The following is a 16,679-nucleotide window of genomic DNA, read 5'->3' on the forward strand; positions in this document are numbered from 1 at the left end:
GCGTTGCCTCCGGGCGCATTGCTTACGCGCGCGTGCGCCCGGCACGCGGCGATTGGTCGAGCGTGTTGTAATTTATTAGAACCTCGCGCTCTCGTGGCTCTGCCTTCAGCCTTCACTACTAGTGATATCTGGTCGAAGACCGTGATGAGGTTCGGATGAATAAAACCTGAGGTGAACTGTGTTTTCCTTCGCGTTTTGATTTTTCCACTAAATAGTGATAATTGAGTGTGTGTGGTTGGAATGTCATCTGGATATTAATCGTCGAATACACCAAAAGATCAACCGGAAATGGCCACAATTTTGGAAAACCTGACAGGTACGTTATGTTATATTGTCATGCTTTAAATGATATGCCTCACCCATGTATGATATTGAAGAAAGGATTACGGGGAAAACGAGCAATTTGAGCTGTTGTCATGGAAACTGCTGGGATGAGAGCAGGATGGGGAACCAAAGACTGACCTGTCCAGGTGAAGAGTGACACCCTTATTTAGGCATATATGAAAGGTTTTTGTGAACTATATATATATATATATAGAGAAAGAGAAATCATAGCTCAGTGGCTCACACATATATTTGTGTGTGTGTGTGTGGCATAGGGAAAAACAAGGCTAGTTATCACTGTTTTTATCACTTTTCAGCATTGGTAACATTTCTGTTTCTACACATACCCAGGGAAGAAAATATGCAGTTCATAAAAACACATTGATCTTTTGTGACAACATGCCCCAATAGAAGCACATGCTGTCACATTACATGGGGTAAATTGGTACCTGCCCAGGTAGGCTTTACGTCTAAATTTAAATGGTAAGACAATCATGAAACAGCAAAAATATCAAACCATTGTTTTAGTCAACAAATATTTGAATTAATAAATTGCTTTAAAACAGCCCAGGAGTTCTACTTTAAGATGATTTGAAACAAACATACAATATCACTGCTGTAGAAAACACATTTGTGTAATTGTTCTACAGCCCTTGTGACAACCATCTCTGGTCTCCACTATAAGCTATTTATATCTATTTGTCTAACAGACGGCTCAGAATAAATGTGTTTGATGTTGGGTTTATTGATTTTCAGGCATGCTTTGTACTTCCCACGTTTAAATTCGGATTCTTGTAATTATATTATATATATAATACATATTGTCTGAATGTCTTTTCAAGAATTTCTCCTCAGCTGTATGAAATGTGCTTTAGATTTTAGGCTAAATATCAGGTTTGTGTTCCCCATGACTTGAGCATTTTGTCTTTGCATATATCTGCATACCATTACAAAATTAAAGCCAGCCCTCTGTTTTAGTGCTTGTAACTGGGCCATAACCACCATAGATATTGAGGGGGGCTTGAATATTTGGTTACCGTACATCCTTGGCTTTGGTCATGATTCAATAGACTCTATACAAAATGTGTTCATTGTTTTTGTGCATTTTAACATTTAACGTCTTTTCCCATTAAAAGATGGAGGCTCGAAAAAGGACAGAATTCGACTGGCCAAAGAAAGAAGAGAGGAGAAAGATAGAAGCCAAGGTTAGCTGCAAGTCTTTTATTAAACAGTCTGTCCTACTAAGATACTAACAAAGAAACATGAAATTATATTCAGAATGGTCTATAACATCTTGCCTGCTTTAGAACTAATTTTAATTCCTACATGGATTTTGTGACAATCTGGAGGATAAATTAAAGTGGGGGTTATTTCAGGGCAATAGACTACTACTCTATTCATCACTGAATCTGATGGCTCTTGAGTAGTGGAAGACTTTTGTAATGCCACTAAGTGCTTAGCAAAATGAATCAGTATTGTCAGCAAGTTGGGAAAGGCTTGGCCTTTCCCGTATCAGGGCAATCTATAGACTTATCCGTGTCCACCCCCACCGTTTCTCTAGCTGTGCGGGAGCGAGCTCTCTGGGAGAAGGAACAGCGTGCACAGCAGCAGTATGAGCGCTCAGTGGTGGAGCGAGGGAGGCGACTGGAGGAGCAGCGGCAAAAGGAGATGCACCGTCGTTCGGCCGTTGACGAGAAAAGGAGGCAGCGCATAGAGGAGGAAAAGGTCAGGGGTTACACTCTTTGGGGTATCTGCTTTTCATACATATTATCTCTGCATCCTTAATTTTTGTTCTGATTTTTAAATGAATTTTTTTTTATTATGCATACGTTCTTGCTGTTTATTTTTCTCTTCGGTTGGTTTAATCTTAAAGGTGGAGTGTGTAATTTGTAGCTATTAAAACATAATATTTAACAGTTTATGGGATCAAAGGCAGCAGAAAGGGAATGACATAAGTAATATATTCACTACTGTTCAAAATTAAGAAGTCAGTAAAGATATATTTTTAAAGAAATGAATACATTTATTCAGTAAGGATGCATTGATCAAAAGTGACAGTAGTGACACTTATAAAATAATTATTTTTCAAATAAATCCTGTCCTTTTGAACTTCCTATTCATCAAAGAATTCTGAATCACAGTTTCCACAAATATATTAAGCAGCTCAATGTTTTCCTAAATTAATATGAGCACCAAATCAGCATATTAAAATGATTTCTGAGGGATCGTGTGACACTCAAGACTGGAGTAATGATGCTGAAAAATATTTTGCCAAAGCTTTGCCATCGCTGGAATGAATTGCATTTGAAAATTTATTAAACTACAAAACAGTTATCTTAAATTGTAAAAATATTACACAATGTTACTGATTTTACTGTCTTAGTGAGGATTAGAGACTTCTTTCAAAAACATAAAAAAAATCTTTTGAACAGTAGTGTATACATTATATCTACCAGCAGGGGCTAACTGGACCATGCTAGCATGCGAAACCTTGATCACAAGACAACAACACACGCTCAACCAATGGCGAGTTTGGGGGTTGGACTGCCATTTTGTCTTATGGAAGATCCAGGAAGCATTTGGGAAATCTGTTTGGATACAATTATTATCTTTGCAAATCTGCTGGTGGCACAACAATTCCACACATCATCTTTTAGCCTGAGCCAAAATGTCATTTTCTTAGGTGTAGCAAGTCATTTGATTCAAGATGTCGTATTTGTGATGGTGACACCATAAAGGTTGACATTTTTACCGGGCTGACTGGGCTCTGATTAGATTTTATGAATGGAATAGTTATTGTTATCTGTGCATAATTGTGTCTTTATACATGTTGAGTTTAACCTCCTAGAGTTCCCACCTTTTGTGACATTGAGCTTTGTCTTAGCTGGAGAGTGAGGTCTTTGTTTATATTGATTGAAAACTAGCCACCCCCAGTCAGATGCTGCAATGATTTGTGACTCTCTGGAGTGCTCAAATGAGCTCACTGTTCCCGAAATCCATCCTTAACTGACATATACAAATCAAATTACCTTAAAAAAATGTGGTGTGACATAGTAAGGGCGTGTTTGAAGAAGCTATAAGGAATCTCAGATGCAAAATACTGTATGGTGTCATTACGATGCCTACTAACAGAGACTGCAGTTAGACAGTGCATCATTGTATGCAGGGTGTGGTGCTGTTTCTGTGTTCTGGCATGGTAGCTCTGCACTATAATATCTAGTTTTACCTCAGATGACTCTGATCTGGGCCAGCGTTTGGATTTAAATGAATTTTGGCTCCTCGGTATCTGCAGTGGTATCAAATCTGTAGCAGTAGCTTGGCCTCTTTATGTCCACACTATATGCAGCATGAGGCGACACCTAGTTTTGTGTACACTCAAAGCCATTCATCATCTTTTTGTGCAGTCTTTTTCATCAGATTAATCAAATGATAAAAAATTAGATGTTAGAGCAGAATGTAAGATTATATGAGGGGTTTGCATCACCCTAAAATAATTGATTTTTCGTTAATGATTGTACATTATTACACTTTATTACATTGCTGATTATGAGGCTCTTTATGATGAAATCAAGTTATAAGTTATAATGCCTTTTTTTCTTGTGTGTTTTATAATCTGTTGATTGCATTAGGTTTTCGGTTATTTTGCCATTCGCGAATTCACCCCCCAAAAAATGAAAAGTCTTTTTGGTCATTATTTACTCGCCCTCATGTCTTTTCTGTACGACTTACTTCTGTAGAGCACAAAAGGTGGATCTTTGAAAAATACCCTGCCTGCACTTTTCCTTATAATGAAAGTGAATAGGGACTTGTAAAGCTCTTGTCATTGTCATTCTGTAAAGCTACAAAATGACAAAGAAGCGACTATAAAATTACAATAAATGTGGGCCATACGATGCGTGCACTATATTTTTAATCTTTTGAAGTCATGTGTGGGGAAAAATGGTGTATAGTTCATATGACTGAATAATGATTTGATTACTTTCGGTCTGTTCATCACACAAAGCTAGGCCTATATCATATGGCTTCACACAACTTGGAATATATTGTACAAGTCATGCAGATTGCTTGTATGATACTTTTATGGTGGTATTTTTATTTATTTAATTATTTAATGTAAATCTTGATTTAGTCCCAGTCTCCATTCACTTTCATTATATGGAAAAGAACGACTAGGATGTTCTCAGAAAATTCACTTTTTTTACGTCCACAAAAGAAAGAACAACACGGGGATTGGGATGACATGAGTATGAGTAAATGATGACAGAATTTTAACTATCCATTGTGAAAAAGAAGTATACTTTAGCATACTTTTATGTGTGATTTACAGTACCTATTACAAAAATAGTATACTTTGAAAGAATATACTTAAGTGCAAACTGAATGTAATGTTTTCAGGCACTTTCTGCTTGTTAATCACAATTAAATGAAAATGTATTGCAGTTTAATACTATATTAATAATACTATGCATTAAACTAGCATACAACACTATGTTAATAATTACTTTTGATGTATTAGAAATATGGTACTGCCAAACTAATGTCATTTCTATTGAAACCTGTAGCCTATGTCATGTATTTAAATAAGTGTACTTTAAAGAAAATGGGGAAAAAAAGTGTTCGTAATTGTTTTGAGAAAGATATTAAAATATTATTTGCAAGTACAGTACTTGAATTACGCTACAAGTGTACATCAATACAATTAAGCACACTTCTTTTTCACAAGAGATCCCTTTGTAAAGTGTGCTACATCTTTATTAGAAACAAAGAGGCTATCGTTTAACGATCATTATACAAAAGTATTTTAATTCCTTTTGATCAATCGGAATGAAGTACTCCACGTTATTTTACTCTTATGATTATATTGACAATGTGTTGTACTCCCCTGAATCTGGAAGGCTGTTTAATTGTGTAAATTTCAGTATTTTGGTAAGGGTTATGCCCATTTATGCAAAATCGATCATAATGTGAAAATCAGATGGAGAAACAAGGTTATTCAGGTTAGAGGAAATGCAGAGAGATGGGGTTGATAGAGAGAGAATTTCAGGAAAATACAAATAGGCTTCCTTATTTTCAATGATGCAACCTGTGTCATTATAATACTCGGTCCGTGTGTGTCAGCTGCTGAGGGGGGAGGGTGTGGGTGGAGTTATGTATGGCAGTTCTCTCCTCCGTCTGGCTATACGCTCTCTTAGACACACAGTCACCTGGGAGGAGAGAGATACAAAGAGAGAGTCGCTGAGTGCAAGGGAGGGTGAGGGAGAGAGAGACAGAAACAGAAGGCAAGGCCCTCGTCGTTTTGCTCGCACACATACAGGAAGAACAGGGAGAGAGAGAGAGTCGGAGACGGATAGGAGAGGTGGTCGCCATGGAGCAACCAGCCTTATCCCCGTCCTCTCGCCGCCGTAGCGACAGCTCGGTCAGAGAGTCTCTTTTCTTCCCTGTTTTGGAACGCAACGAACAGGAGCGACTAGAGGCCCTGATGCGACGTTCCTTGGAGCGGAACCTGCAGGTGGACCAGAGGCCCAAACGATGGACATGGGGCGGACCTCCCGGAGCCTGCGAGGGTGAGTGTGCGTTTGCGAGGGCGTGGAGGGTCCCTTGTGTGAACTCTCAGATGGAGAGATAGGAAAACAGGGTGTGGGAACTGCACTGCAGCCCTTTTGTTTTAAAACCGACTGCGATATTGACTGATACGGGAGCTGTGGGATGGAAAGCAGACAGATGCAGCTGTTTTATGAGGGAGCTGCAGTGTCACACCGATCTCAAGGAGTCGCCCCAGTCGCAGAAAAACACTCTGCCTCAAGGTTAGCGCTGTCAGCGATTCATCAGAGACTGATAGGCATTATAAATCATCCGTGCAAAAGCTCTGCCTGGGGGCAAGGGGCAATTTGGGCTGTTTTGGCTGGAGAACAAACACCATAAACTGTACTGTCACTGTGCCTGCACAGGGCATATTAGACTGCGCAGCTGAAGGCGTTTTGCTCTGTCACTGCCACGTTCTGACTTCAAACAATGCCCCCCCCCCCCCTCCCTCCCAATGTTTCAATTACACAAACCTATATATCTCCTAAGCAGTAGACCTGAGGCTCGGATAAATCAAATCAACTCTAGGTAAAAAATTGCTGCTTTTAAGACAGACAGACACGAAAGCACCACCCTGAATCTGTGGTGCATTCATAACTACATCAATTATTTACACTGTCCTCTAAGCCTGATCCTGAGTCAGATTGATAATATATCTTGATAACATGCATGTAACGCCTATTTTGCTTTGTGGGTAAGGGCGAACATTTGAGAATGAGTTTGGTTGCCCTTGGAGAACATTAGGTTCTTTGATAACCTGATATCATTGCATTAGATGCATGCTCTGGGTTATTTCATCTGGCAGTGGTTCATATTACCATCCTGCTTTATTAGCAAAATCACTTTTTTTCTTATATAAACAAATAAAAAAAAATGCTCTTCTGGAAATTATGAAGCTTCCCGTCAGAGAAAAACTGCTGACTGGGTATATCAGTATTTCACAGGGACACACTGTTATGACTTCTCATAATCTCCACTGTGAGCTTGTGAAATACTCACGCACCTGTGCTTTCTCTGCTTTGCATCACCTGCCGCACAGGTGATCCTAAGATCGCCCCGCCCTCTCCTCCTGCTTCAGCCTTAGCCAATGACCCCGCTGTTCCTCCTCCTGCCAGCAAATCCAGGAACGGTACTGACTTCATGCTGCTTTATGTGTCATGCCCGTTCACTTCCATGAAGTTTGAGTCACAGTGATTCAGATGTTGTATTTGTGACGGTTTGCATGTGCATGAGATTTTACATAGGTGTAAGTTATTTGCGATCTAAGATCCCACACTACTGTTTAAAAGTTTGGGGTCAGTGAGATTATTTGATGTTTTTGAAAGAAGTCTCTTATGCTCACCAAAGGTGCATTTATTTGATCAAAAATACAGTAAAAACAGTATTATTGTAAAATATTATTACTATTTAAAATAACTTTTTTTCTATTTTAAAATATAATTTATTCCTGTGATGGCAAGGCTGAATTTTCAGCACCCACTACTCCAGTGTCACATGATCTTTCAGAAATTGCATTTATTATTATTATCAATGTTTAAAACTGCTTTTTTTTCTTTGTGGAAACCATGATTTAAAAAAAATATTTGATGAATATAATGATTTAAAGAACAGCAATTATTTGTCTTTAATGTAATTTTTGATCAATTTGATTCCTGATTTTACTGACACAAAGCTTTTGAACGGTAGTACATATTGGCCTTGCCCATAGGTGTTATTTGAAGCTCTGTTTTCGTGTTTATTTCTGTGGTGAGTTTTATTATTGGTGCTTGCTAATGCAAACATCACTATTGCTATTGTTCTGTATTGTAATGTATTAAATCATCATTTCTACATAATCCGACTTAAAATTGTTGCCTGGCAGATGATAAAAACGGGTGGAAAAAAAACTTTGACTTTGAATGAGGAATATGAGCGTATCTAGGGACGAGAATAACATAGTGTGTCGGCACTTTGGATTCACGCCAGTAAGAAACCACTCAAAACACCCCAGAGCAGTGTGCTGAAAACTACCCAAAACCCTCAGCTTCCGCATAGCAATATGCTAAAAATCAACCAATAGCAATATGCTACTTTATTTTAGCATATAAACAATTGTCTTTCATACTGTTTTATATTACATACTGTATATAGTATTTATATCATCCTAAAGCCAAATTAAATTATATAAATATCTGGAAAATATTAATGTAATCAGAAGAGAAACATTTTCGTTTTATTTCAAATATAGTAGTGTTATCCACAGAATAAAACAATTCTGGTTCTACTCGCACTGCTTCAAGCAGGATTCAAACTGGCATTCAGACAGGCATCGGAGGCGGTCGCACTAACAACAATGCTAAAGACTGCAGCCTCTAGTGTCAGTTGCTAGCGCACCAGGGGAGTGAGGTTTACCAGCACAGCTCTCACTAGCTTGCCTCCGTTACTCTAGCAGCCACATAGCAGCACCCTGATGTTGTCTTCATAAAATGTAAAGTCTACTTGTAACCATCATAATATTATTTGTGGTGAATGTGCATTTGTACGCTATATTTATGCTGCAGCGCCCTGGAAACACCCTATCATTAGGTTTTGCATGGTCAGGCACCTCCTTTCTATTGTGTTTGTATTTTGAAGTTGTTGTTTTTACTGTCTGTGTCTTTTTTTTAAAGGTGAATGTAAATGTTATATTAATGAGGTAATGAAAATGTTTGGATTTAGAACCAATCATAGGTCCCATGGAGATTACATGCATCAGCTATGGAGACCGTCGTATTCTTCCCGGCCCAGTAAGGGGTCCGGATGCACCGGAGAGGATGTGTAGTCTGGATCCGCCTTGAGCTGCATTGCACCCCCTAAAGAATGCGTAGGGGGTCTAATCTGTTGGCTCATTTTAAATGTAGCATCCGAGCTTAGCAAATATCCTAGTTTAGCCAGTCTGTACAGAAATCTACCTCATATGAATATGAGCCTGCTGCTCTCCATGAAAGTCTTTGATCAGTGTAAATATTCATACCCAAATGGCCACTAATTATTAATCAGAAAGAAAGCCTCTGGCGTTTATCTTCAAAATTAACTGTGATTGAATATCATTATCATTGTGTCTGATCGCTTGTGCCTGTTTTCTTTTTCCCTGGAACCATTCATAATATTTTCCACTGCAGTTCAAGATTTTATTATTCCGCCCGAGTCCCCAGACTCTCTCCTGAGCAGACATCTCTCGTCCTCATCCACTACTTTGCCCAATATGACAGAGAAAGGCAAGTTTTTTTGCATTAAGCTTCACTATTTAATTGTTTTCAATTTCTGCCCTGCCCCTATTTGATCCTTTGTCTTCCTATGACCTCTGGCCCCTCAGTGTCTTGTCTTTGTTCCCGAATAGCCTCCTCCAGCCCTCACAGGTCTCCTTACAGGGCTTCACCCAGTAGAGCCGAGCGGAAGAAGGGTAGCGCATCGTTTTGTGGACCATTGAATGACTCCAGAGTGGCAGCCACAACCCCGAAAACCCCTCAGGTCCGATCTGCATGGATATGAACAACATTTTGTCAGATAGCTCAGAAATGTATGTTTGGTGCAAAGCACAGTGGGACACAGCCCACAGAGGAGCTGGTCTCCTAGCAACTACACTACTCAGATCTGTGCATGTCCAGGTCCGGTCGTGGATTTATAGCCATAGATTTTTCAACTAGGGGTCTGTGAATGTCCAGCAAGGGGTATGTTGGCAGATATATGAAACATAAAGTAAATACAAAGTTCTGTCATGAAACTCTAGATGGCGAAGGCTCATATATCCTTACCCAATCCGCTTCAAATTACATCAGTCTCTATAAGGTACAGCTGATTGGTTCTCATTGTATTTGTAGCCAATTAGCTTGCTGATCAACATTCAGATTCTTGGCTATATAGTGGTGCGGTTACGACGTTACTTTTTTAGGTTAACCGGCAGTTGACATCACACTGGTTTCCTCGACAAACACCCAATAGGATTTTCCCATAGGCTTTTGGATTATCGCTAAAAACAAGCTCTGTGATCAACAAAAGTTTTTGATTCTTGCACGTTTTGCCCATCAAAATAATTATCACAGATGATCACAACTTTTATGAATTTTGAAGCCCAAATGCAGTCGCCAGAAGTAAAAAGCTAAAGATAGGCTATAAATGAACTACATCACGGTCAGCCATTTAACCAAAACCCCATTCAAAAAATCCGTTGATTTCGGGACGATGGAACCAGAAGTGCTAAATTGCTAACTCGCTTCTGCGTTTTGGCCTATAAAAGTGATGTCATACATACCTGCACCATTCTATTGTTTGCTGTAGCAGTTTTCAGCGTGCTTTCAGAAACCCCTTCACCATCCCCTGCTCCACCTGTATAGATATACTATGGGGCTGATTCATGTTTGCTTGTACAGCAGCAGCATGTCTTGCTTGCTCAAAGCAGTAGCTATCATCAGCAGCAGCGTAGCAGATCTATTCTGCCAAGACCAAACGCATTAACGTTGTTATACTCATTACCATTCTAACTAAGAGAGTTGTCATGGCAGAAACATATATTTTTTAAATCGTACATTGATTATGACTAGAAGGTAAAAGTCATTGATAATGGTGAATACGATTGTCACTATTATTAGTAAAATTTATCACACTTTACAATTCGTTAAAGGGATGGTTTACTCAAAAATGAAGATTCTGTCATTTACTAACCTTCATCCTGTTCCAAACCTCTATGACTTTCTTTCTTTCTCATAGATATTTGAGAAACATTTCTCAAAATATCTCTTTTTTATGTTCTGCAGAAGAAAGAAAGTCACAAACATTTTATAATAAGGGTAGAATTTAAATTTTTGGGTGAATGATCCCTTTGATGCATTAGTTATTGTGAATAAGCAATATGTTAGTTTGCTGCATTTATGTTAATGCTAGTTTATACTGTATGTATACAAATGCATTTTATGTTATTTCAAGTATAAATTAGCTAATGTACAGGTATATGATTTAACCATGAACAATAGTATAGTTATAAATGAACTTTAACCTAGTTAAATAAATGTACAAATTGTTGTTAATTTTCAGTTCAGGATACCAAATATTATGAAATTGAAATCTACACTTTTTTATATTAAGGGGTTTCTGGGTTGGCTGAGAGACCAAGCTTATCTTTGTGGCTTTGTTAGAACAGTAAATTGGACAAATCTATAATTCTGGTGTCTGTTTTGGGTGTTTAGACTGAGAAAACAGAAAAGAGCATCGCCCAAACCTTAGCTGACTCATCTATGAAAAAACTTGAGTCTCCAACAACACCCACCCGAAGTTCTTCTACCCAAAAGAACCCCAGTACACCGAAAAGGTTTTTTTATTTTTTATTTTATCAAATAATTTACTTGTTGTCATTGTTTATTTAAAGACTGTAGGGAGAGTGTATATTTTGCCTTTACATTTGTAATTCAGATCAAGGTCCTGTAAGAGCCGCATCCAGTCCCCGGCCTCCCCGGGTCAATACCCTCCTTCCCCGATGAGGCACAGAGCCACCACACCAAGTTTAGAGAGCAAGAGGTGGGAAGGAGAAGAGAAAGGGACATTGGAGAGTAAAGGCTACAGCACTCTAGAGAGAAAGACCTCCAAAGCAGAGAGAATCCCAAAATCTTCAAGCAAGGAATTTGGACACAATGCAGGTAATATCTTGTTCAGGGATTCCAAGACAACATTTATAATGTTTTTCCTCTAATATTTATATTTTATTTTGGCCAAAACAACACACACTCTGTCATCATTTACTCACCCACATCTAGTTACAAATCCATACGTCTTTCTTTCTTCTGCTTTAAAAGCTGTTCTAATAGGATCTCAATCACGTGACTTGGACTAAGTGCTTCCTGTCTTGTGTTTCAGAGTCTCCAGTGACTCCCACTGGGAAAGCAGGAACCACTGATGCAGAGGAGGCCTCCAGGCTGCTGGCAGAGAGACGACGCCTGGCCAGAGTACAGAAGGAGCAGGAAGAAAAGCAACGACTGGAAGAGGAGAGGTAGAGATGTTGTGTGTCTCTAGAGTCTGTGTGTCACATTTATGCGTTTGCTGCTGTATTATGTTTTATCTTCTCCATGAATCTCAGGCTCAGGGCTGAGGAGCTCCAGAGGCAGCAGGAAGAGGAGAGACAGCGGCAGGTGCAGGCAGCTCGACAGGCGGAGGAGAAAAGACAGAGACAGGAGGAGGAGCGCTGCCAGAGAGAGCAGGAGGACAGACACCAAAAGGAACAACGTTGGAAGGATCTCCAGGATGAGCTGGAGAGACAGGTCAGAGGGATTTACATTTTATAATATATAATAAAATATATACATATAATAGATTTTTTAGTTTTCATTTAATACATTATTTTAAATTAAATAATTTATTCGATATTATTATATTATATTTATATATTGAAAATGTATTGAAAAATAAAAGAATCTATTATATTTTCTGCACTGGTCTCAGACTTTTGAACCTCGCTGTTTGAACAAACAAACAAAATTATAATACAATATTTATATTATAATGTAACTTACCTTTTAATAGATTTTTTATTTCATGCATTTTTATTATAAATTATTATATTAATAATAAAAAATATATAATTTCTATAAAAAATGTACACAGAAATAAAACTGACTCATCAAGACACATTTAGCATACTCACCCATCCAGTCACTTATTCAAACACGTGCAGCACCAATCTGTCTTCTGTAGCTGTGGATATCTGTAGGGATGAATGTGATCTAGTTGGAAATGTGATGTGTCATGATGTCTGGCAGAGGGAGGAAGCAGTGCAGCGCGTTCATAGGGAGGCCGAACGGAAGAGGCAGGAGCGAGAGCTTCTGAAAATTCAGGAGGAGCAGGAAAGACTGCAAAGGAAGAAGGTTCTTCTCTTTTCTGTCTGTTTACATTAAGAATCAAGAAATTAATGGAACATTTAATAACACTATTACAATGATTATGCAATGTGAAGTACATTATGAGAAGAAAAGTTTAGTGGTAAGTAATTATGAAGTGGTAATCTCTAACGGCTACTTTTCTATGCACATATTTATTTTTTAATTAAAGCTTAATTCAAACTTTAGAGATTGTGCAACAGAGCAGTTGAATCCGGGCCGCATGTGTAGTACAAATGAAAGTGTTTGCAACCCTTTGGAGTTTCGTAATCGACATATATCTATGTCAAAGTGTATAGAAAGTAGTCACTTTTGATTTCATGTTGACCAGCTCATACTGGATAGTGCTTTATAACCTTCCACTACTTATTTTGGGTCAATGAGAATAAATCACATAACAATTGTTTATTTATTAATGTTTAGTAATATTTCACATTAAGTTATTTTTGATTTACTATATGACAAGTCAATTCAGTTTGCATCTGTGGTTTTGACAGCGTATTGAGGAGATTATGAAAAGGACAAGAAAACCAGATGGAGAAAAGGTAAATTAATTATCTTCTGTCCAGTTGCATTATCAGATGACACCGATGTACTGACTGTAGCAAATAATACTGCATGTCATGCTATGGACAGAAAGAAGAGGCACAGATGGAAGTCCCATCCCCCATTTCTGTTTCCCAGTCCATCTCACCATCTCCCTTGGAAACTGGAGGTATTGACTCATGATATGACCCGTATCACTATACAGATCTACAGTGGGCACGTAGCAACACTTAACTTTCCTTTCCACTCTGTAAAAGCATCAGTCCTTGTAATTCACTGCAACATACACACTCATTAATCTGTTTTTTGTTGCTGAGTGACTCAGCATGTGGAAAATCTATATTGTTTATAGAAAAAAATGAAACAGTGCCATCAAGTGGTGTAATTAAGAACTGAAATTAGTGTTTAGCCTCTTTCACAAAAATATAATGTCGATAATCTGGTAAAATAACGCATTTATTATTATTTCATTTTTATTGTAGATTAAACTACTTTAATCTTGCACAACAGGTAATACAGTGATTAACAATCCACCAAAGGCAACATCTGCATCTCCAATCATATGCCTTCAGCCACTGGAGGCAAAGAGCAGCGGGCTGGATGATCTCTCTGATGGGGTCCAGTCCATGGATGTCAGGTTAGCCTTCAACAAAGTGTTATTTCAGAGAAAATAGGTCAGATTATAGCTTGCTTATTACCACATTGATAAAATATTGGCAGTCCCTGTAATGAACCAAAATACGTTTCCTTGCAGCCCTGTGTCCAGAGATTCCCCCGTCAGCGAGATCTCACAGAACAGCATGAGTTCTGTGGCTTTGGGCGACATCCTTGTTCTGACCGGGCAGGTCTCGCATCCCAAAATGTCTGCTGCTCCAGCTTTTGGTGACTGCAACAAGAACCTGATCCAGGATTGCAGTAGCGCTGCTATTGACTCATCACTTTTCCAGAGTCTTAGACCGACCTCAGACAAGCTCAACATCTAATATAAAGGTGATTGTTGAAAACTACATATAGAACAGACAAATAGATATTAGCATGGTTTCTCAGTTGATTTGGATCCATTAAGGATTGGCACAAAAACTAAATCTGAAATGTATGTTTAAATATGCAAATGATTCATTATCTAATTAAACATGCACTAATTTGTATACATTTACACAACATAAATCTGAACCAGTGTATAAAGCCAGGTTACCAGGAAAATACGGTCAAAAGCCAGAAATAAATTTCACAGTTTTTTAATAAATAAATTGTTGTATAAAATCTGGTCTATGAATAAACCCTCTGTTAAAAAAAATCCCTTCAGAATATAGATCGTAGTAAAACTGTAATGTTTGTTGTATGTAAGTGCTAAAAGTTAATTTAGAGAAAACAGCTTTTAACGATAAAGGTATGTATTGTAATTGAAATCTACAAATAGATAGTGTAATAAAATAAACACTTAAAATGTGTATTTTGGATGATTTTATGCACTAGTCTAAAATGATATAAGCCAAATAGCCCAAAATCTCAAAATTGACCAGTGCAGGAAATACCAATGTTTTTGCCTGTAGTGTCTTAAAGAAATAGTTCTACCATCATTTACTCACCTCATGTCATTCCAAACCCGTGTCACTGTCTTCTTTCTGTGGAACACAAAATAATACGTTCATGAGATCAGTGGCGATGTCTGACTACCGTAGTTTTGTGAACCTGAGCAACGGATTCATTAAAAAGATTCTTGTTCAATTGACCATTTTCATTCTTTTAAAAAAGTCAAGTGAGTTTAAACAACATGAGTGTGATCAATTGAGAAACAGAATACTCATTGTTGCGTAAACCATCTCATATTGTTGTCTTTTCTGTTTTAGACACTATTGAAGCACGGGGCTGGACTGAACTGATGTACTGGAGTGGAGCTGAAAAATGAGACCAGCCCTTTGTGCCTCAGCATCTTCATGAGAGCCTGAATATCCTCTTGAACAGGAGAATAAGGACTGAATGTCAAACCATGTGTTAATAGCAAAGAAAAGACACCCTGACGGTCGATTCCCCACACATAAAATAAAGTTTTGCCTGCTCCTCGTAGATATTATATTTCACACCATTTCACCCTAGTATCACCAGACAAAGCAACTGTATTAGCGCAGTCCTAGTGGTCGTCTTAGTCCTGTTATACACCTGTGTAGCATTGATGAGTGATACACCGTGACAATTGTAGCAGCTCCATTGTGTAATTTGTTTTATTTTGGGTTGCATAAATGACCGGCAAACCGAGCAGTTATGTGCTGAGTCTGATAATTGTGCTGTATTAAATGGCTGGGGTTTGCAAGCAGTGTATTGTGTAAATCCATGACTTCTCTGCAATCCAAGCTTTGTAGTCTGAAAGTGGATCTGAATAGATGTAAAGTGTGAAATTATTATCATAACACTGTTATACTGGCATTAATGTATTATTAGTCAGCAGTTAGAAGTTATGGGGACGTATACAGAAAAAAAAGTGTACTTCTAATGTCATTTATTGTGTAAAAGCTTAAAAGGGGAATTAAAAGTGCACAATTCCATTGTGTTAAATAGCATAGTGCTTTTAATTCTTCATGGACTTTTTCCTGTATTGTTTTATTATGTGACATCATTGCACAGCTCTATTCAGATCAAGAAAACCAAGCAACCACAAAACAGCAACACAAATCAACGTAATTCAGCATCCCACACCTGTACAGTAGTGGCTAAAAAGATCTGTACTTGCTGAATATGTTGCTTAAAACACACTGTTTACCATCTTGTATACTCAGGGTGCTAGTGAGCTTTGCATGTGAGCTCATTTTTGATGTTTGGTGGTCATCTCAATGGCATGTATCATGATGCTGTTGTGTAAAACTTCTGAGGCACTGGATTGTTTCAGGACCAATAAGGAACCAATTTCTCGAAAGATGTTTCTATCTATCTATCTATCTAATCTATCTATCTATCATTTCAAGACATGGGATTTGGATTGATCACATTTTCGATTATACAGAGAGTGGTGGGTTACTACTGAAATTCAGCACTTCATAATGAAATTTGACAAAAGGTGCATGAATCCGCTGCTTTAAAGTTGCTGAACCCTGAGATACTGACATAACAATAAAACATGTATCACACCATGAGCTTTCCTTGTTCACGATTTATAGTTTTCCTGGTTTAAAGTATCTATGTGCTTGCATGTACAGTAGAACAGACATTACTTGTTGTCACATGTTATGTCAGAGAATATTTGATAATATATGAAGAATTTTGGCCAAAAAAAGATAATTCCTCAGGAAAAAATTAAACAGTTTATTAAACACTTTTACCACTAGTGTGGCATGTTGTCACAGTAGATAA

At 38.0% G+C, this 16,679-nt stretch overlaps 1 protein-coding gene across 7 annotated transcripts; it reads left to right on the forward strand.

Moving 5' to 3' along the window:
* Positions 1-2: 2 nt before the first annotated feature.
* map7d2b (MAP7 domain containing 2b) lies at positions 3-16,461 on the forward strand. 7 transcript variants are annotated; one of them, XM_079601175.1, is made up of 17 exons: positions 51-316; positions 1,461-1,529; positions 1,886-2,049; positions 5,786-5,888; positions 6,947-7,036; positions 9,048-9,143; positions 9,242-9,396; positions 11,109-11,230; positions 11,332-11,555; positions 11,773-11,905; positions 11,993-12,173; positions 12,672-12,776; positions 13,286-13,333; positions 13,425-13,503; positions 13,845-13,971; positions 14,089-14,324; positions 15,185-16,461. In XM_079601175.1, exons 1-16 carry the CDS (start codon positions 289-291, stop codon positions 14,315-14,317), a joined length of 1,953 nt encoding a protein of 650 aa, XP_079457301.1. In that variant the 5' UTR covers positions 51-288; the 3' UTR covers positions 14,318-14,324; positions 15,185-16,461. The 7 variants fall into 7 exon arrangements, with proteins under 7 accessions (XP_079457304.1, XP_079457306.1, XP_079457305.1 ...); XM_079601176.1 differs by having other exon boundaries at positions 9,266-9,396; XM_079601174.1 differs by lacking the exon at positions 51-316 and adding an exon at positions 358-470 and having other exon boundaries at positions 9,266-9,396.
* Positions 16,462-16,679: the final 218 nt, after the last annotated feature.

Source organism: Phoxinus phoxinus (assembly GCF_949152265.1).
Source record: "Phoxinus phoxinus genome assembly, chromosome: 24".
Lineage (NCBI taxonomy): Eukaryota > Metazoa > Chordata > Actinopteri > Cypriniformes > Leuciscidae > Phoxinus > Phoxinus phoxinus.

Excerpts from the sequence above, each read along its gene's own strand:
- map7d2b (XM_079601174.1), top strand. The coding sequence starts at position 362 with ATGTATGATATTGAAGAAAGGATTACGGGGAAAACGAGCAATTTGAGC. Across the intron at positions 12,777-13,285 it reads AAAGACTGCAAAGGAAGAAG|CGTATTGAGGAGATTATGAA; the intron begins GTTCTTCTCTTT and ends TGGTTTTGACAG. Across the intron at positions 13,334-13,424 it reads GAAAACCAGATGGAGAAAAG|AAAGAAGAGGCACAGATGGA; the intron begins GTAAATTAATTA and ends TGCTATGGACAG.